Source organism: Trachypithecus francoisi, unplaced genomic scaffold (assembly GCF_009764315.1).
Source record: "Trachypithecus francoisi isolate TF-2019V2 unplaced genomic scaffold, Tfra_2.0 Lachesis_group6, whole genome shotgun sequence".
Lineage (NCBI taxonomy): Eukaryota > Metazoa > Chordata > Mammalia > Primates > Cercopithecidae > Trachypithecus > Trachypithecus francoisi.
The window spans coordinates 65,685,673-65,708,216 of NW_022681471.1; the positions used below are offsets into that span (position 1 = coordinate 65,685,673).

At 39.9% G+C, this 22,544-nt stretch overlaps 1 protein-coding gene across 1 annotated transcript in view; it reads left to right on the plus strand.

The window, feature by feature from the left end:
* Positions 1-22,544, plus strand: part of ATRX (ATRX chromatin remodeler) — a 331,194-nt gene that overhangs the window by 88,996 nt on the left and 219,654 nt on the right. Inside the window, 4 exon segments of the mRNA XM_033201745.1 lie at positions 16,995-17,050; positions 17,991-18,043; positions 18,910-19,037; positions 21,673-21,786. Of these exon segments, the coding sequence (XP_033057636.1) occupies positions 16,995-17,050; positions 17,991-18,043; positions 18,910-19,037; positions 21,673-21,786 (351 nt within the window).

Below are 22,544 nucleotides of genomic sequence, written 5' to 3' on the forward strand. Positions count from 1 at the left end.
CCTCCTAGCTCTTTTCAGGTGTCTTCATTTCTTCTCACATGATGCCCTCCATCTTCAAAACTGGCAACAGCACATCAAGTCTCTCTCAAGCTTTGAAGCTCTCTGACTTAGCTTTTTGCTTGCTAATTCTGCAGCCACCTGCTACCAGCTGGAGAAATTTTTCTGTTTTTAAGGATTCATATGATTAGATTAGGTCTCCCTCCCTCTCATCTCCTCCTGGTTATCTATCGAGTTTAAGATCAACTGTGCCATATTACATAACACAGTTATGGGAGTGATATGTCATCACATTGATCGTTTCTGGGGATTAGTGGTGTAGAATCTTGTGGGCCATTCCTAGAAAGTCTGTTTATCACAGCACACATTTGTGATTCTTAGCTGAATAATTTATTCCTATGATGGGTTCAAAATGATGATATTCTAATCTGTCTTTCCTTCTGTGTTTATTAGTTGATATATTATTGTAAGGGAGGGGTTCATGTTCTAACCTATTCAGTTATTTGTATCAGTATGTACTTACAATTTTTCCATGAATATTCTCTGTCATTATTTATTTTGATGCTCAAATTATATCAGTTTTGGCTAGTAGGAACCCCATCTGGATGGCTCCTGCTGACCTTTTTACAAGTCCTCATCATTTCTTGAACACTTTCTTTCTTTCTGTCCCCTCAAAGTATTCAAGGCTTGCTTTCCATTCGCTGTTCCCCAGCCCCAGAATCAGTTATTTTTCGCAGGCGTTCTGATTTCTTTTGGTGGGATATAGTGTTTGGAAATCAAGATCAGGGTGTGTGATGTGCTCATTGCTACCAAGATGTCTTTGTTTCCAAGCTCTTTCACAGAGAAAGCCAATAATATGTTTTATATTTTCATCAGTTGATACTGATACTTTTAATTTTAATTCAATTCCACAGTCTTCTTTCTAGACTTCCCCTTTTCATATTTTTAACTTCTTTCTCCAATGGAAAGAAACCTGGTTCCTATTATCCCCAATTTATTTATTTTTATGTTTTTATTTATTTATTTTTGAGATGGAGTCTCACTCTGTTGCCAGGCTGGAGTGCAGTGGTGTGATCTCAGATCACTGCAGCCTCTGCCTCCTGGGTTCAAGCGATTCTCCTGCCTCAGTCTAGCGAGTAGCTGAGACTACAGTCACGCGCCACCACACCCAGCTAATTTTTGTATTTTTAGTAGAGTCAGGGTTTCACCATGTTGGCCAGGATGGTCTTGATCTCTTGACTTCATGATCCGCCTGCCTCGACCTCCCAAAGTGCTGGGATTACAAGTGTGAACCACTGCGCCTGGCCTATCCCCAATTTATTATTTATTTTTATTTTTAATTTTCTTGAGATGGAGTCTCGTTCTATCACCCAGGCTGGAGTGCAGTGGCGCCATCTCAGCTCACTGCAACCTCCGCCTCCTGGGTTCAAGTGATTCTCCTGCCTCAGCCTCCTAAGTAGCTGGGACTACAGGTGCGCACCACTGTGGCCTGCTAATTTTTATATTTTTAGTAGAGATGGGATTTTGCCATGTTGGCCAGGCTGGTCTGGAACTCCTGACCTTAGGTAATCCACCTGCCTCAGCCTCCCAAAGTGCTCTGATTACGGGCGTGAGCCACCAAGCCCGGCCTTTCCCCAATTTATTTGTATTCATTTGTCTAGTTCTCATTGTACCCACAGTTTCAGAATTGTTAACCATACCATCACATTAAAGAAATGTAACTATAGTTCAGTATTTGTTTAAAGTTCTTTTTCTCTTTATAATAATGTTATGTTGTTGGAGTCCTGTGTTCACTAGTTGAGGAACTCCTTCAGTAGTGGTATCTCCAGTTGGACAAACAGATGTCACTCACAAATACCAATTATAAATTCTGGGCAGCATACTGAAGGCTAGATATCAACAAAGTAGATAAACTGGAGGGGAGTTAACATATGGAAGAAAGAAGTGGCAATGACTGAATTCCCCGTTGTTAATCCTTTTTGCTTCAGCCAAGGATCCACTTAGCTCCATCTGTGGCAGTTAAGACTTGGATAAAAATCTATAGTCTTATTGGATGTGAAATCAAGGAAAAAATTTAGTGAGACCACAGCAGCTGTAACATGAGTAGAGAGATCCCACCTAGAAAAGAGCCACAGAATGAGGAAACCAGATCGCACGAAAACTCTACCGATAGCTCTGGTCCAGTTGCCTAAGTGCACCCCAGATTCCAACCAGCCTGGTTAGGACTAAAAGAACAGAACTAAAGCTTTGAGTTGTTTGGTACTACAGGGTGGAAAGGGTTTGGAGTTTCATTTCAAGTAAGTTAACTATCTGTTTGTTTGTTTGTTTTTTGAGACAGGGTCTTACTCTGTTGCCTAGGCTGGTATGCAGTGACGCGATCTCAGCTCCCTGCAACCTCTGCCTCCCGGGTTCAAGCGATTCTCCTGCCTCAGCCTCCCTAGTAGCTGGGATTACAGGCACCTACCACTGTGCCTGTCTAATTTTTGTATTTTAGTAGAGATGGGTTTCATCATGTTGGCCAGGCTGGTCTTGAACTCCTGACCTCAGGCAATCCACTTGCCTTGGCTTCCCAAAGTGCTGGGATTACAGGCTTGAGCCTGGCCAACTGTCTGTTTTAACAAACGTGTCAACTCTTTGGAGGAATCTAACAGAATGCAGTGTCTTCACTGTATTTTTCACAGTGCCCAGTGTCCAGTCCAAAATACTAGATAGATGAAGAAAGGAAATGTGACCCATGCTCAAAGGGAAAAGGGATCAATAGAGACTGACTTATCTGTTGAAATTAGCAACAAGAATATTAAAGCAGCTATTGTAGTCATATTTGAGTACAAAAAGGCAAATATGTTTATGATGAATGGACAGGTAGAAAATTTCAATGCAGAAATAGAAACTGTTAAAAACCATTTTGAAATTCTAGAACTGAAAAATTTAATTTCTGAATAAATTACTAAGTTCAGAATAACATCATTGTACTTAACAAGACATGCAAGGTAGCAGTAGAAGTGTCAGTGAATTTGATGATTGATTAATAGACCAATAGAGCCAGTAGAAAACAGAAAACATTAAAAAGTGTACAGAGGGCCGGGCGCGGTGGCTCAAGCCTGTAATCCCAGCACTTTGGGAGGCCGAGACGGGCGGATCACGAGGTCAGGAGATCGAGACCATCCTGGCTAACACGGCGAAACCCCGTCTCTACTAAAAATACAAAAAAACTAGCCGGGCGAGGTGGCGGGCGCCTGTAGTCCCCGCTACTCGGGAGGCTGAGGCAGGAGAATGGCATGAACCCGGGAGGCGGAGCTTGCAGTGAGCTGAGATCCGGCCACTGCACTCTAGCCCGGGCAACAGAGCAAGACTCCGTCTCAAAAAAAAAAAAAAAAAAAGTGTACAGAAAAACTTGAATCCTTTCTCCAAGAAACAACTATAAAACGGGATCGTTATCAACCAAACACATGTAAAGGATAGGAATGTTTAAACCATACTCAGGAAGAAAAGGAGTCAACAGAAACTCTCACTTGGCCTAGTGTTTGTAGTTGTCTGTATACTAATCTTGCACACACTTTGTGAGAATTTTACCCAAGTAGTTCAAGTTTTTGAGTGCTGTTTTAAATTCTTTTGTTTTAAAGTTTCAGATTCTGGGCCGGGCACAGTGGCTCACACCTGTAATCCCAGCACTTTGGGAGGCCGAGGCAGGCAGATCACCTGAGGTCAGGAGCTCGAGACCAGCCTGACCAACACGGAGAAACCCCGTCTCTACTAAAAATGCAAAATTAGACAGGCATGGTGGCACATGCCTGTAATGCCAGCCAGCTACTCAGGAGGCTGAGGCAGGAGAATCACTTGAACCCAGGAGGTGGAGGTTGTGGTGAGCCGAGATCGTGCCATTGCACTCCAGCCTGGGCAACATGAGCAAAACTCCGTCTCAGGAAAAAAAAAAATTATAAATAAAATAAAAATAAAAATAAAAATAAAATAAAGTTTCAGATTCCGTTATTCATTGAAGGTATATAGAAATTCAGTTGACTTTTTGTTTGTTTGTTTTTTCTTTAGACAGAGTTTTGCTTTTGTTGTCCAGGCTGGAGAGCAGTGGTGCAATCTTAGCTCACAGCAACTTCCACCTCCTGAGTTCAAGTGATTCTTGTGCCTCAACTTCCTGAATAGCTAGGATTACAGGCGCCTGCCACCACGCCTAGCTAATTTTTGTATTTTTAGTAGAGACAGGGTTTCACCATGTTGGCCAGGCTGGTCTTGAACTCATGACCTCAGGTTATCCGCCTGCCTCAGCTTCCCAAAGTGTGTGGATTACAGGCGTGAGCCATCACACCCAGCCCAGTTGACTTTTTATGTTGGCCTTGTATCCTGCGAACCTGCTGAACTTACTTATTAGTTCTAAATAGTATTTCCCCCCTCTTGTAGATTCTTTGGAATTTTCTACTTAGACAGTTATGTCACCTGCAAATAGGGATAGTTTTATTTTTTCCTTTCCATCTGTATGCCTTTTAATTTCTTTTCTTGCTTCATTATATTAGCTAGGATTTTCTGTATTTTCCAGTATTACATTGAAGAATAATGATGATAGCAGACATCTTCTTAGTGTTGCCAATTTTAGTGGGAAAACATTCAGTCTTTCACAGTGAAGTATATTTGCTTTACAGGTTTCTTGTAAATGCTCTTTATCAAGTTGAGGAAGTTCCCCTCTATTCCTAGTTTGCTGAGAATTTTTTTAAGCTTAAATTTCTATTTGTAATTATAAATTTACATGCAGTTTTAATAACTAATATAGAGAGAGCTCTTATGCACTTTGGCAGTTTCCCCCAATGGTAACATATAAAACTAGAATACAATATCACAACCAGAATATTGACATTGATAAAATCTGTTAATCAAGATTTCATCCGTTTTACTTGTACTTGTGTGTGTGTGTGTGTGTGTGTGTGTGTGTTAAAGTTCTATACAATTTTTTTTACCTGGGTTGATTCATGCATCTACCACCACAGTTGAGATACAGAGTAGTTCATCAACACAGGATTCCTCATATTGGCATTTTATAATCACACACACTTCCCTCCCCCTACCTCTGCCTGTGCTTAACACCTGGCAACCACTAATCTGTCTTCCATTTTGAAAATTTTGTCATTTCAAATATGTTTAATGAGTTATATAGTAAATAATCTTTTGGGGTGTTTTGGAGTGTTTTCACTTGGCATAATTCTGTGGAGATTCATTCATGTTGTTGTATGTATCAACAGTCCTTTGCTTTTAATTGCAGGGTAATATTCCATGGTATGGATATACAGATTGAGTATCCTTAACCCCGGAATCAGAAATCTGAAATGTTCCAAGATCGGAAACTTTTGAGTGCTGATGTGACACACTCAAAGGAAATGCTCATGGGAACATTTGGGATTTTCAGATTAGGGATGCTAAATCCCTAATGTGAATTAACCAGAATAGTGCAAATACGCTAGAATCTGAAAAAATCCAAAATTTGAAACACTTCTGGTCCTGTGCATTTTGGATAAGGGATACGCAACCTGTACCGCAGGTTTTTTTTTTTTTTGAAACGGAGTCTCGTTTTGTCACCCAGGCTGGAGGGCAGTGGCATGATCTTGGCTCACTGCAACCTCCGCCTCCCAGGTTCAAGTGATTCTCCTGCCTCAGTCTCCAGAGTAGCTGGGATTACAGGCACGCACCACCACACCCAGCTAATTTTTGTATTTTTAGTAGAGAGGGATTTCACCATGTTTGCCAGGCTGGTCTCAAACTCCTGACCTCAGGTGATCCACTCACCTTGGCCTCCCAAAGTGCTGGGATTACAGGTGTGAGCCACCGCGCCCGGCCTGTACTGTAGTTTGTTTAATCATTTATTTGTTAAAGCAAATCTGGGCCGATTCCTGATTTCGGTTGTTACAATTAAAGCTGGTGGTGAATATTTATATATAAGTTTTTATATTAATTTATGTTTTCATTTCTTTGCAATAAATGCCAGGAGTGCATTTTGCAGTTCATATGATGGTTACACATTTATTTTTATTGAATTAATTAAACTACATTTACATTTTATTTTATTTTGGGTAGAGACAGAGTCTCACTATGTTGGCCAGGCTTGTTATGAACTCCTGACCTCAGGTAATCACTGCACCTGGCTTGCATTTCTTTTTTTTTTTTTTTTTTAACTCCACTGGACTCTATCAGTGCATTGATTGATTGATTGATTGATTGATATTTATTTATTTAACTTTTAGGTTCAGGGGTACCTGTGAAGGTTTGTCACATAGGTAAGGTAGCATCACTGGGGTTTATTGTTTAGATTATTTCATCATCTAGGTATTAAGTCCAGTACCTAATAGTTATCTTTTCTGCTCTTGCATGTTCATTTTTTTTTTAAAAGAAACTCTGAACTGTTTTCCAGAATGGTTGTACTGTTTTATATTCCCACAGCAATATATGAGTGATCCAGTTTCTCCACATTCTTGTTAACACTGGGTGTTAATACTATTTTTAACTTTTCGCCATTTGATATTTATGGTATCTCATTGTGGTTTTAATTTGCATTTACTTAATGGGTAATAAATTCTTTTTAAAAAGAAACAGGATATTGCTCTGTTGCCCAGGCTGGAGTGCAGTGGTGCAATTACAGCTCACTGCAGCCTCAAACTCCTAGGCTCAAGTGATCCTCCTGCCTCAGCCTCTTGAGTAGCTGAGACTGCCTCAGCCTCTGGAGTAGCCGAGACTACAGGCACATGCCACCACACCCAGCTAATTTTTAAATGTTCCATAGAGACGGGGCCTGGCTCTGTTGCCCAGGCTGGTCTCAGACTTCTGGCCTCAAGTGATCTTCCCACCTTGGCCTCCCAAAGTATTTAGATTACAGGCATCAGCCACTGCACCTGGCTGGTAATAAAACATTAAGCATCCTTATTGAAATACATGCCATACAATTAATGCATTTAAAGTATAAAATTCAGTGGTTTTTAGTATATTTAATTTTTACACATATGTGCAACCATCACCACAGTCAATTTTAGAACATTTTTATCACCTCAAAAGGAAACTCCATACCCTTTAGCTATCATCCCCTAGCTCTAATAAATCACTAATCTACTTTCTTATTTTTTATATTTCCCTGTTTTGGGTTTTTTTTTTTTTTTTTTTTTTTTTAAGACAGAGTCTCGTTCTGTTGCCCAGGCTGGAGTGCAGTGGCTATCTTGGCTTATTGCAACCTCTGCCTTCCAGGTTCAAGTGATTCTTGTGCCTTGGCCTCCCAAGTAGCTGGGATTACAGGCATGCACCACCAAACCTGGCTAATTTTTATAGTTTTTATTAGAGATGGAGTTTTGCCATGTTGGCCAGGCTTGTCTCACACTCCTGGCCTCAAGTTATCTGCCCACCTCAGGTCCCCAGAGTTGTGGGATTGCAGGCGTGAGCCACTGCGCCTGGCCTATTTCCCTATTTTGGACTTTCATATGAATGGCATCATATAAATATGTGTTTTTGTGGCTGATTTCTTTCATTTAGCATAATGTATTCAAGATATCTGTTGTAACATGTATTAGTACTTCATTCCTTTTTATGGCCACATAATATTCCATTATATGTGTATATCATATTTGTTTATCCGTTTATCCATTGATGGACATTTGGCTTGTTCCCATGTTTTGGCTATTAGGAATAATGCGGCTGTAAATATTGGTATGTAGTTTTGTGTGTAGCCATATATTTTTGTTTATCTTATGTATATACCTAGGAATCTAATTGCTGGATTTATATGGTAACTATGTTAAGTTGTGTGAGGAAATGTCAAACTGTTTTCCAAAGTGGAGATACTATTTTACTCCACTTTATATACTCCAGGAGTATATAAAGATTGTGAGTTCTTCACATCCATGCCAAACATTGTTAATAACAGACTTTGATTCTAGCCATTCTAGTGCACATGAAATAGTATCTCATTGTGGTTTTAGTTTTTAACTGCCTGAAGGCTAATGATGTTGAACATCATTTCATGTGATTATTTGTAGTTTGTATATATTCCTTGGAGAATTTTTTATTCAAACCCTCTGCCCAGTCTTTTTTTTTTTTTTTTTTGACAGGGTCCTGCTCTGTTTCCCAGGCTGGAGTGCAGTGGCGTGATCTCAGCTCACTGCATCCTTAATCTCCCTGGCTCAAATGATCTTCCCACCATTCAACCTCCCGAGTAGCTAAGACTATGGGTGTGTGCCACAGTGGCCAGCTAATTTTGTTTATTTTTTATAGAGACAGGGTCTTAATTTGTTGTCCAAGCTGGTCTTGAATTCCTGTGCTTAAGCAATTCACCCACCTCGGCCTCCCAAAGTGCTGGGATTACAGGCATGAGCCACCATGCCTAGCCCCTTTGCCCAGTTTTTAAATGGTATTTATGCTTTCATTATGATTTGTAAGAATTCTTTATATATTGTACCTTTTTCATTGTAAAATATGTGTAACATAGAATTACCATTTTAACTAATTTTAAGTGTACAGTCCTGTAACATTAAAATTGTTGTGCATTCACCACCACCATCCATGTCTAGAACTTTTTCATCTTCCCCAAGTGAAACTCTGTACCCATTGCATACTAACTCCCCAATCTTCTTCCCTCTCCTTAGCCTTGCAAACACCATTCTACATTCTCTTCCTATGAATTTGACTACTCTAGGAACTTCATATATGTATAATCCTACAATATTTGTCCTTCTGACATATTTTACTTAGCACAATGTATTGAAGGTTATCCATTTTGTAGTGTATCTCAAAATTTCATTTCTTTTGAAGTCCCAACACCATTCCATTGTATGTATACCACATTTTGTGTATCCATTCATATTTCAGTGGACACTTGGATAAGATATATAATTTGGAAATATTTTCTCCTATTCTTTGAGTTGTCATTATTTACTTTTAGAGACAGGGTTTTGCTCTGTTGCTCAGGCTGGGGTGCAGTGGCAAGATCATAGTTCACTGCAGCCTTGAACTCCTGGGTACAAGCAATCCTCCCATCTCAGCCTCCCAAGTATACGAGACTACAGTCGTGTGCCACCATGTCCAGCTAGTATTTTTTTTTTATTTTAGAGATAAGGTCTTACCATGTTGCCCTGGCTGAGCTTGAACTCCTGGCCTCAAGTGATTCACCTTGGGCTCCCAAGTAGCTGGGATTACAGGCATGAGACACTGCACCCAGTTGGGTTGTCTTTAATTGAAGCATAAAAGTTATTATTTATCTGATTTTCCTTTTGTTGCTCATTCTTTTGGTGTCTTTAAGAATCCATTACCAAATTGAAGGTAATGAAGATTTACCCCCATGTTTTCTCCTAAAAGTTTTATAGATTTAGTTCTTACATTTAGGTCTCTAATCTACTTTGAGTTAATATTTTGTATATATTGTGAGGTAGGGGTCCAACTTCATTTTTTGTAGGTTTCTATCCAGTTGTCTCAGCATCATTTGTTGAAAGACTATCCTTTCTTCATTGAATGGTTTTGCCACCTTTGTCAGAAATCAGTGGGCCTGCCGGGCATGGTGGCTCACGTCTATAATCCTAGCACTTTGGGAGACTGAGTCGGGAGGGGTACTCGGGCCCAGGAGTTCCAGACCAGCCTGGACAACACAGTGAGACTCCATCTCTATTAAAAAAAAAAAAAAAAAACGCCAGGCTTAGTGGTGTGTGCCTGTATCCCAGCTACTTGGGAGGCTGAGGCAGAAGGATCACTTGAGCCCAGGAGATTGAGGCTGCAGTGAGCCATGATTGTACCACTGCACCTAGCCTGGGTGACAGAGTGAGATCCTGTCTCCAAGAAAAAAAAAAAAAAGAAAAAAGAAACCAGCTGGTCATAGATATGTGGGTTTATTTCTGGACTCTTAATTCTATTCTGTTCATCTGTTTGTCCTTTTACCAGTACTCCATGGTCTTGATTGCATTGTTTTACAGTTTTGTGCAAAGTTGCACCAAAGTTGTTGTGTAGTTTTACAAAACTATGGCAATCAAGACTGTGGAGTATTGACAAAATCAGGAAGTGTGAGTCTTCATACTTTTCATTTTTCAAGATTATCTGCCTATTCTGAATGTTTTCAATTCCCTATGAATTTTAACTCTTTGTTTTTTCTGGTAGAGATGGAGTTTCACTATGTTTCTGAGACTGTTCTTAAACTTCTGTCCTCAAGTGATCCTTCCACCTTGGCCTCCCGAAGTGCTGGGATTAAAGGTCTGAGCCACCATGCCTGGTCCATATGAATTTTGGAATGAGCTTGTCAATTTTTACAAAGAAGTCAGCTGGGATTCTGACAGAGATTGCAGTGTATCCGTAGATTAGTTTGTGGAGTATTGCTGATGGCAGTGGTGGGCCGTCTGGAGTGGCTGCTGCCATCACACTTGCTGCAGCAGGGAGACATGGCCAGGGCTGCACGGTCTATAGAGTTGGTGGGAGCCAGGGGCAAGCAGGAGCCCCGCCCCTTCCAAGTTGGGGCGGGAGCTCCCTGGGTCTTGGCTGCAACTGCCTAAGCCATGACTGTAGACCTGGGCATCCCTGTGCTCTTGAGTCTTGGGAGCAGGCAGGAACCCCACCCTCCTAGGTGCAATAGCAGCTGACCAAACCGTGACTACAGTCCCAGGCCTCTCATTCCATGGAGCAGACAGGAGACCCACCCTCCTGGGTGCAGCTGCAATCTCCCAAACTGCGGCTACAGATCCTGGCCTTCTGCTCCATGAAGCAGGCAGGAGCCCCAGGTGCAGCCACAGCCACCCAAACCATAGCTACAGATCCAGTCCTCCCGCTTTATGGAGCAGGCTGGTGTCCCGCCGTCCTGGGTACAGCTATAGCTGCCCAAATCGTGGGTGTAGACCTGGGCCTCCTGCTTTATGGGGCAGGCAGGAGCCCTGCCCCACTGGGTGCAGCTGCAGCCACCCAAATCATGGGGGGGCTGCAGACCCAGGTGTCTCTGCACTCTTGGGGCCAGGGAAGGCCCCTGCCTTGCCCTCATAGGCTTGGAAGTGCCTTCTCCTGCTGCCTGGCTTCTCCTTGCTGTTGGCACCTGCTGTGATCTTGGGGCAAAGTTGGGGCCGAGCCTGGATGCTGTTGCAGCCTGGCCAGGTGTGCACATGCTCGGGGAACTGCTGACACGCCAGTCTTCTGCTGCCTTGGCCCTCCTCCGGACTTTGGGTACTGACAAACATAGGGAAGCTGAGGCAGGGCTGAGGGCAGTTCAGCATTGACATGCAGGTGCCCCCTTGCATCTACAGCCTGGGTGCCATGAACAGCAGCAGGAGGTAGGTTCCTGAGTGGAAGGTGGTGGGTCCCTGGTGAGGACCCACCTTCAGGCCAGGGAAAGCCTGAAGGCTGGGGGTTGGGCTGCCAGTTGCATGGATCAGAGTGGGAACTTGTGGTGCCTTTACTGGGCCCGCCCCTGGACCAGTTGGCACGCACATCCTCCCCTCTGAGGCCCATAAAATCCCCAGGCTCAGCCAGAGCTGAACAGATGTCAGGTGACCAGCTGCAGAGAGGAGCAACCCACTCTAGGACCTCCTCTCTGCTGTGAGCTGCAGAGATGACAAGATGACCTTCCTGCAAAGAGGTGCCACCCACTCTAGGGCCTCCTCTTTGCTGAGAGCTGCAGAGACAATGGGACGACCTTCCTGCAGAGAGGTACCACCCATACTAGGGCCTCCTCTCTAGTGAGAGCTGTGCAGATGATGGGATGATCAGCTGCTGAGAGGAGCAGCTTGTAACGACTTGCCTAGCAGAGAAGAGCCACCCTCTCTGCTAGGAGCTGAGCACTTGTTGGGATACCCTGACTGTGGAAAGGAGTTGCCCCTTTGGGTTTCCTCTGAGCTGTTCTATTGCTCAATAAAGCCCCTCTTTATCTTGCTGACTCTCCACTTTTCTGTGTACCTCATCTTCTTGGGTGCAGGACAAGAACTTGGGACCTGCTGAATGAGGCTAAAAGAGCTGTAACACAAACAGGGCTGAGACATGCCCCTTGCTCACCTTTTTTCAGGTGAAGAGAAGGAAAGAAGAGCTGCAGCCCTTTGGGGAGCCCAGACCTGGGAGGTCCCCGAGCCAGGGCTGTGACTCTCTCTTTGGGGCCCTGCCTGCGGTTCCTGGTATCTCCAGCCTTCTGGGTGCCACCGTGTTCCCTGGTGCCAGCTGTGGATGCTGCTTGTGGTGTTCCTGGTCCAACTGCAGCCTCACAGAGAAAGAGCTGATGCCCATGCTGGCACCTGGAGCTGCGTGCCCTGCTGCAGCCCCTAGCATGTCTGATTGCGCAGTGGCTGGACCCCAAACTTGCTCATATACCCCTTGATCCTTCATGCAGTCTCCCTTGGCCAGCATAGGATACAGGTCAGTGGCATGAGCCAAGTGTAGCCGGCCAGGCCAAATAGGCAGGACGAGCCCAGTAGGCCCGAGCAAAACTCTGGCACAGGTACCACCAGCCACAGATGTTTCTGGCCAGAAAAGTGACACCCCAAAGATTCTGTAACATTGGCATCATAAGAATGATAAATCTTGTGGCTTGGCCTGGTGACTGATGGAATTGTGTGCTTTAAATGGGTAAATTGTATGGTATGTAATTGTATCTCAAGGATGTTTAATGTTTTATCACTGGCGAGGTGCGATGACTCATGCCTGTAATTCCAGCACTTTGGGAGGCTGAGGTGGGAGGATTACTTGAGGACAGGAATTTGAGACCAGCCTGGGAAACATAGCCAGACCCCATCTACACAATATTTAAAAATTAGCCAGGCATGGTGGCATGTGCCTGTGGTGCCAGCTAATCAGGATGCTGAGGCAGGAGGATCACTTGAGCCTAGGAGTTTGAGGCTGCAGTGAGCTATAATTACACCACTGCACTCCAGCCTGGGCAGTAGAGTGAGACTCTGTCCCTAATTTTTAAAAAATTGTTGTCTTCTAATTCATGAACATGAAGTGTTTTTCCATTGATTTAGATCTTTAATTTCTTTCAATGGCATTTTATAGTTTTCAGAGTATGTTTTGTACTTCTTTTTTTTTTTTTTGTAAATTATTTCCTTCTAATTCTGTTATAAATGGAATTCTTTTCTTAGTTTCATTTTGAGATTATTCATTGCAAATGTATAGACATAACATTGATTTTGTTTATTGTCCTTGTACCCATCAATCTTCCTGAACTAATTTTATTCCCATGATTCTTTTTTTTTTTTTTTAATTTGAGATAGTCTCGCTCTGTTCCCCAGGCTGAAGTGCAGTGGTGTGATCTTGGCTCACTGCAACCTCTGCTTCCCAGGTTCAAGCAATTCTCATGCCTCAGCCTACCAAGTAGCTGGGATTACCGGCACCCGCCACTACGCCCAGCTAATTTTTGTATTTTTAGTAGAGACAGGGTTTTGCCATGTTGGCAAGGCTAGTCTTAAACTCCTGACCTCTGGTGATCTGCCCGCCTCGGCCTCCCAAAGTGTTGGGATTACAGGTGTGAGCCACCGTGCCCAGCCTATTCCGATAATTCTTTAGTGGATTCCTTAGGATCTTCTATGTATGAGATAATGCCATATTCTAATAGGGATAGTTTTATTTATTTATTTTTTTTGAGACAGAGTCTCGCTCTGCAATGGCGTGACCTCAGCTCACTGCAACCTCTGCCTCCCAGGTTCAAGTGATTCTCCTGCCTCAGCCTCCCTAGTAGCTGGGATTACAGGGATGCGCCACCACACCCGGCTAATTTCTGTATTTTTAGTAGAGACAGGGTTATGCCATGTTGGCTAGGCTGGTCTCGAACTCCTGACCTCAGGTGATCCACCTGCCTCAGCCTCCCAAAGTGCTGGGATTACAGGCGTCAGCCACCGCACCTGGCCCTCTAATAGGGATAGTTTCATACCTTCCCTTTAAATACTGATGCCTTTCAATTTTTTTTTTTTTAACATGCATGCTCTGAGTAGAATCCGTAGTGCAAAGTTGAATGCAAATGACAAGAGCAGATTTCCTTGCCTTGTTCCTGATCTTAAGGGGGAAAGCATTCAGTCTGTCACCATTAAGTATGATATTACCTACCTGTGGGTTTTTGTAGATTTTAAATTTCCCGTCTTCCTTAATTTATTAGAAAAAAGATTTTTTTTTTTTTTTGAGACTGAGTTTCGCTCTTGTTGCCCAGGCTGGAGTGCAATGGGATGATCTTGACTCACTGCAGCCTCCACCTCCTGGGTTCAAGTGATTTTCCTGTCTCCGCCTCCCGAGTAGCTGGGTTTACAGGTACATGCCACCACGCCCAGCTAATTTTTGTATTTTTAGTAGCAACAGGGTTTCATCTTATTGGTCAGGCTGTTCTCGAACTCCTGACCTCAGGTGATCCGCCCGCCTCAGCCTTCCAAAATGCTAGGATTACAGGCGTGAGCCACTACACCCAGCCAGAAAACAGGTATTTTTAAAGAGCTGTTTTAGGTTCATAGCAAAATTGAGCAAAAAGTACAGTGAGTTCCCATATGCCCCTGCTTCTACACATGCATAGCATCTCCCACTATCAGCATTCCATAAGAGAGTTGTACATTTGTTATATAACATTGGTGAACCTACATTGACATGTCATTATTACCCCAAATGCATAGTTTATGTTAAGGTTTACTCTTGGTGTTAAACATTTTAAAGATTTTTGACAAATATATAATGACCTACATTCAACATTTTGTGGTATCATACAGAATAGTTTCACTGCCCTAAAAATTTCCTGTGCTGTGCCTGTTTCTTCATCCCTTTCTCCCCTTTGAGTACTGGCAGCCACTGATCTTTTTACTTTCTCCATAGTTTTGCCTTTTTCAGATTGTCATAGTTGTAATCATATGTATGTAGCCTTTCCAGACTGGCTTCTTTCACATAGTAATCTGCATTTGTTTCCTTCATGTCTCTTTGTAGCTTGATAACTAATTTATTTCTAGTGCCGAATAATATTCCATTTTCTGGATGTACTACAGTTTGTTTATCCATTAATCTTCTAAATGATATCTTGGTTGCTTCCAAGTTTTGGCAGTTATGAATAAAGCTGCTTATAAAGATGTTTATATAAGTAAACGAAGATGTTTATATAAAATAAAAATGTTTATAAACATCTCCATGCAGGTTATTTTGTGGATATATGTTTTCAGCTTTGGATAAATACCAAGGAGTGTGATTGCTGCTTTATGTATGGTGTGCTTAGTTTTGTAAGAAATTGCTGAACTGTTTTCCTGAGTGGCTCCATTTTGCATTCCCACCAGCAATAAATGAGAGTTTCTTTTGCTCCATACCCTTCTCAGCAGGTTTTGGTATAGTCAGTGTTCTGGATTTTGGCTATTCTAATAGGCATGTAGGGGTATATTGTTTTAATTTGCAATTCCCTAATGACATATATTGTTGAGCATTTTTTCATGTGCTTATTTGCATCTGTATATCTTTTTTGGTGAGGTGTCTGTTCACATAGGTTTCTTTTTTTTCCTTGCTTTAATATCATGTTGTTTGTTATATTATTGTTGAGTTTTAAGCATTCTTTGTATAGTTTGGATAATTGTCTTTTATCAGATGTGTACTTTGTGAAGATTTTCTCCCAGTCTCTAGCCTGTCTTCTGATTTGAAGTTTTCTAATATTTTGTGGACTTTTGCATCTATATTCATAAGTGATACTTGCCTGTAGAAATACTTTTCTCTATTTGTGATAGATTTTTTATATCAGGGCAATATTAGTTTCATAAAATGAGTTGGGAAATGTTGCCTCCTTTTCTGTTTTTTGAAGAGTTTGTGAAGAATTGGTATTAGTCCTTTTTTAAATGTTTGTTATAATTAAGTGGTGAGAACATTTGGGCCTTTTCTTTATGGGTAGCTTTCTTTATTTCTGATTTAATCTCATCAATTGTTACAGATCTATTCACAACTGTTTCTTCTTGAATCAGTTTTAGTAGTTTGTGTTTTGGAATTTGTTCATTTCATGTAAGTTATTTAATTTTTTGGCATACAGTTGTTCATAGTATTCCTTTATAATCCCTTTATTTCAGTAAGTTTGGTAGTAATGTCCTCTTTTTCATTTCTAAGTCTAGTAACTTGAGTCTTGTTTCTTTTTTTTCTTGGTCAGTCTAGCCTAAAGTTTGTTCATCTTTTCTTCCCCCGCAGGTAAGTTGTTACACAATCCCTAGCAGATTCCAACTTGAATGGCCAAGTTCCTGCTTGATCATCTTTTTAAAGAATTAGTTTTTGGCCAGGTGCCTGTGGCTCATGCCCATAATCTCAGCACTTTGGGAGGCCAAGGTGGGCAGACCACATGAACCCAGGAGTTAGAGACCAGCCTGGGCAACATGACGAAACCCCATCTCCACAAAAAATTAGCCGGATGTGGTGGTGCGCACCTGTAGTCCCAACTACCTGGGAGGCTTAGAGGGGAGGATCACCTGAAGCCGGGAGGTTGAGGCTAAAGTGAACCATGATAGCACCTCTGCACTCTAGTATGGACAATGGAGTGAGACCCTATCTCCAAAAAAAAAAGGGAGGAAAAGAAAAAGAACTACTCTTTGGTTTTATTGATTTTTTTTTTCCCCTATTGTTTTTCTATTTCCTATTTCATCTGTTTCATGAGTTTCTGCCATAATCTTTATTATTTCCTTCTCCTTGATTTTGGTTTAGTTTGCTATTATTTTCCCAGTATTTTATGGTGAAATGAAATATACTTTATTGGTAGTATGTTTTTTATTTTCAGTGTAATAGTTTAAATTTTCTTCTACTGGGAATGTCTTGTAATATTTATAAATTACAACTGGAAATGTTTTTATACCAAAGTAATCTTTATAGAGATTTCATGCTTTATAAGGAGGGGTTAGTATGCAAAAGGAGAGTGATTCTAGTGAAAGAACTCTTCTAGGAATATTTTAATGTGAGTAGTGTGTTAACAATACTGCCAGACTTCATAGTGTGAGAATGGGTTTATGGAGTTATAAGTATTGATGTTCTATTTGATAATGCATCAAAGAGATAAATAACGTTCTTTATTTCTTCTTTTTTAGATAAAATCAGTGGTTCTGGAAGTAACTCTGATATGATGGAAAACAGCAAGGAAGAGGTAAGGATAATTATTTAGAGATATTTGTTAGTTACTATTAACCGACTAGAGCATATGTCGTTAGATTGCTTCTAGACACATGTATGTGTCGAAGACTACTGATACCCAGTTGTCATTATGATGCTTCAGTTTCGTTGTTTTCCAGTTTGAGAAGGTGTTCATTGTTTCTGTTACTGTTGTGGTTCACTTCAGTGGTTTACCTAAAGTCAGACAGCTGAAGACTTTCCAACAGATAGATATTTAACTGTCTTTATATTACCCCAGAGGTGTTTGAGGTGGATGTTATGGGCATGAACTTCATGGTTGTGAAATCTCTCAAAACTTGGTATCTAGAGTCTGCTAAGCATTATTATTAGCAACTCATAACAAGGTCCTTTGCCTGATATACAGGTCTACAACTATGGTTTTGGGAATTTTTTTTACCTACTGTAAAAAAACTGAATCCAGTAAAATATATTGATTATACTGGCAAAATGAGGGTAAGTTTAGTATCTCAAAGCAAGTTGTAGAAGTTACTTCATGCCAGGTGTTAGCTTAGAGAATAATGAAACATATTTAGAGCCTTAAAACTCCCTACTTCTGTTGAGATCTGATTACTTCTGCTTCTTTGTTTTGTCTTTGTTGACTGGGGCCATGATCATTTTACAGCAGTGTATCCCCCGCAGCATGTGACAGCAACCATGTGAAAAACAAGAAATTTAATCTTCAGCCAAGGAAACCTGGCAGTAAATGAGAATTAGTTTTTATTTTTATGTTTTTGCATCTGTGTTCCTTATGTGGTAGAGAATTAGTTTTTGGAGTTCCTTTTAGAAAAATATTCTAGGCACATAAATAGCACCTCATTATATCCCTGTATTGAAGTTGCTATAGGGAAATAGCTAATTGTAGGGGTGCTGTTTTGAGAGTTTTATTCAATTTTATATTTATGTCTCACATCTAGGGAACTAGCTCTTCAGAAAAATCCAAGTCTTCAGGATCGTCACGATCAAAGAGGTTAGTTGATGTTGAAGGGACAAAAAGTTATTTTCTTTTTCAGGTTATTTTCTGTTTCTAGAACCAAATTTTTTCTGAACTCATGTCAAGCTCTATTCTGAGTTAACTATTCTATACAAATATACATATTTTAAAATGATAAGTATAATATAATGAATCCCTTTGTATCTGTCACCTGAATTTAACAATTATTTTTCATTCCAACTTTGAATTTTAAAGGTTTTTAAAGGATTTATTATGTATTAGTGGCCCTCGCAAAATGTAGTTTATTTCATTAGACAACATATGTCCTTGAAAAAGGAGAAAGTAATTGTTGAATGCCCTATGAGGCAATGGGTTTTTTGAAATTGTCTAGGATGGGGAGTTAGTCATCATAGTTGTAAGTTACAAGGAGAAAAAGAGTGGTAAAAAACACTTTTTTCTGCTAAATTGTGAAGCCATACATAAAAACTGAAACTATTTTCTAACATAATATAATTCCCAATATACTGTGCAGTATAATTCTTATTAGAAGTTTGCCGCTTAGTCTATTGGACTTTCATTGTTTCTAAGCAGTGGGAATGTCTCTTGAAAACCAAGCTTACTTGATATTAATTTATTTCTCTAAAGTAGTGATTCTTAAAGAAGAGTGTCCTCCAAGGTCTCCCTGGTAGCTTTTTCAGAATGCGTATGCCTTGGTCTTACTCCAGACCTACTGAATCATAATCTTCAGTGATATGGTGTAGACACACATGCATCCCTAGGTGATTCTGATGTGCTTCCTGGTTGAGACCCACTGCTCAATCTCAACATGTTATTTATGTTCTTTGGGTATTGTTCCAGTTGTCAGAAATGTTCATAATTCTATGAACTTAATTCTTTCATAGGAAACCTTCAATTGTAACAAAGTATGTAGAATCAGATGATGAAAAACCTTTGGATGACGAAACTGTAAATGAAGATGCATCTAATGAAAATTCAGAAAATGATATTACTATGCAGAGCTTGCCAAAAGGTAATGTGTATTAATTTTTCATGAAGTTAAAGTTGAAATGAATTTTTAAACATCATTTTTATAAAATTGGAACTTGATTACTGTTAGCTATGTACAAAAGACCAAACATGGCATTTTCCTAGTGATTTGTCTAGAAATATATTTGTATGCCAATGATAATGTGTATTATCGAAGTTAAAAATTTGGAATATTCAGTTAGTTTTGTAAAGAATGAAATCTATTTTTTTCTTTCCATTGAGTTTTAGACAAGGGGCTTTAGTTTCCAAATTATACTTCAATGTGTAAGCAGGTTTAAAAATTTATTATATTAGGTTTTGGTTCAGTCAGTTAATGTGCCTGCTTTATACAAAAATGTAATGACCGTTCCTGAAAACTTAAAAATCATTTACAGTCTAGTTTAGTCTTACTGCATTCTTAAATTCCCTAAGGCTAAAAGCTGAAGTTAACTATCATAGATAGATTTAGTTGTATTTCTTGCTGTTATCTTTTTAAAAAACTTTGTCACATACCTCTCAACTGTTGAAGTTCTAACCATAAAACCTTGTTAATAATGGGGAAAAAAGCCAAATGAGTATCTTGGACTCTTCATAGCTCAAATCTGAGAGCAATATAATTGAATGATGAGAATGACAGGGGACTTGGTTCAAAGAGTCAAATTTTATATTTTTTTCTTTGTTAAATAATATGTTGTAGTCTCTTGGCAGATTTTTCAAATTCATTCTCATAGATCTTTTACAGCAGTGCTTATTAAACCTTGTTCCCTGTCTATGTTTTTATGACACATTTTCAAATTATGGAAATTTAAAAAATACGGTAGGTAAGAGGGATGGGACTTTCCTTGACTAGGATAAATTAGAAGTTACAAAAGGTGATAAATGAAATGAGGAAAGGAAATTAATGAAAGAAGAGAGATAGGGGCCTACCACTTACTTAGCTTTGCAAATCATTTATGACAATTTTACATAATGGTTTTGGTGGCCAAGGGCAGAAACAACGAACATGGGAGTCTAAGTCCCGTAGGTGGTGACTTACTTTGGATTTTTACATTCTCAGTGGTTGTCATTGGGAGTGTTTATGATGTAAGAAATAGGAATTCAAACTTTTGTTTTAATGGTACTGTGGAAGAAAGTCAGCATATGATGTTACTAACCTAAACTATGCCTAATTCTGTCAGACCAAAACAAAAACAGACCCATTTCATAAGGTTAAATTTGGGTGTTTATATTATTGTTGTAATATTTATTGAGTATATATAAGTACCAGGCTCTTACAGAATTAACTCCTTTAATCCTCAAAACAACACTGTAAGGTAGTTATTATTTTGCTTGTAGAGATAAAGGAACAAATTCAGAACCCAAGGAACTTTTTCAGCTTTAAATTGAGAAGCTAAGATTTCAACCCAGGTCTGCTTGAATCCAAAGCCTAGTGAGTGCTCTTTTCACTCTGCTGCTTTGCTTCCAATTCTCCCTAGAAGAATCTCTAGGGAGAATTCAGGTTTTTTTTTTGTTGTTGTTGTTGTTGTTAATTTAAAATCTTTAGTTCTTTTCAAATGCTGGGGCTTCTCTGAGAGTATATACATGCAATGATTGCTGTGAATAACGTTTTTTGGTGGGGATTATTTAATTTTATTACAATCTGTAAAATCTCAATCATCTGTGTCCTCTCCCCACACCCTTTCAGACACTCAGAAACTCATTTACCAACTAGATGTTATAACTTGTCAAAATTTGCTTGTTGAGTAACATAGAGCCATGTTTCAGAGAAAGCCCCTGGCGACTACCTGCTTTTTCTTCCTTGATTGTTGCCGATGATAGCCAGTTACTAAGCCAAGCAATGTAGGTAAACATTGAGACTTAAACCCTTTTTACTATGCCTGTCTTATTTACTCTTGAGAGAACTAATGAAAACTTAAATTGACAGCCTCTCTCCTCAATTCACATGTTTTATAGTTAAGGAAGGACATTCTTTCTAACATATTAACATAGGGATCAACAAATGATCTCATTCTACAATTTATTGTTAGGGTACTTTAGCTAAAGTATCTTAATCTATAAAAACTCTTTAAGGACTTTACAGAGTACTGAAGCTTTGACATACCAATTGGGAAATGCTGCAGAATAGATACAGGAGTAATAGAATGAACTTCATTTCCCCCACCAATACCCCTCCCTTGCAGTATAAAACTACCCTTAAAAATCTTTCTGAGTTTATGATTTGGATTATGAAAATAGGATGTCTTTAAAAATTTTTTCCCTCTGAACCATATATTTTATGAATTCTTTATGGAACTTAGCATAGATGTTCATATTCATAACAGCTTTTGTGATAGGCACTATAAAAATTCAGAACTGGGTTGAGGCTTTCTATTTGATTCACACATTTCTTTTTTAATCACGCCATAATACCTCCCTTTCCTGTTTTTATGAACTATATTTCAACAAATAAACTGATTGTTGACACCTGGCCCTTATACTATTTCCCTGTTTTATTTACTTTTGTGAGGTCCTTATACCAATATCTAAAGCTTGAAAGAAACAAACTATGTACCAGCAATGTTGGCTTTATCTGAACTGAAGTCTTGTACTTCACTTGCACATTAATATGTGTAATGGTTTTTTAAATGAAATCATTCTAGGTACAGTGATTGTACAGCCAGAGCCAGTGCTGAATGAAGACAAAGATGATTTTAAAGGGCCTGAATTTAGAAGCAGAAGTAAAATGAAAACTGAAAATCTCAAAAAACGCGGAGGTAAATACAAGTGAAAATGAAACATGAATTTAAATTGCTGTTTATGACCATATTGGAAAATCTGATGTGCTTACTAAAAATACCTCCACTTTTCTGCCTTTTGTTTATTAAAAGCACTACTTAAATATAACTTCTGTTTCTCTCTGAGCTCTGAAGCAGAAAAGGTTAAACACTATTTATCAAAACACCTTTGCCTTCAGTGGCTATTAAGTTATCTCAAGAAGCTTAGCATTTCCTTCTTCCACATGTTCTATAATATATGCCATAATACTATGTTCCCCCCAACCCTAAAAGAATTTTAGATTCATGCAAAATCTTGTCTGTGGCCTACAGGTAACTTTATATATAGTTAGAGTTGCATAGAGTGACGTACATCTGCATTAGTATTAGTTGGGATATTATAAATGCAAGTCCCTTGACTCTACTCCTCACAAATTAGAATTTCTGTTGATAAGGTCAAAAATGTACCCCAGTTTGTTCTTGCGTACACTGAAGTTTCAGATCCATTAATCTAAGAACAGCAACATGGACATAAGTAGGAAGGAGTAGGGAGCTAGAGCTGATAACCCTCCCTCTGTCTGCCGGAGGCGCCTCTCCCTTTGTCTGTCTACCCTCCCTTAAACACACAAACGGTGGGGAGTGGTGGCTCACACCTGTAATACCAGCACTTTAGGAAGCCAAGGCAGGAGGATTACTTGAGTCCTGGAGTTCGAGACCTGCTTGGTCTATATAGTGAGACCCCATATCTACAAAAAATA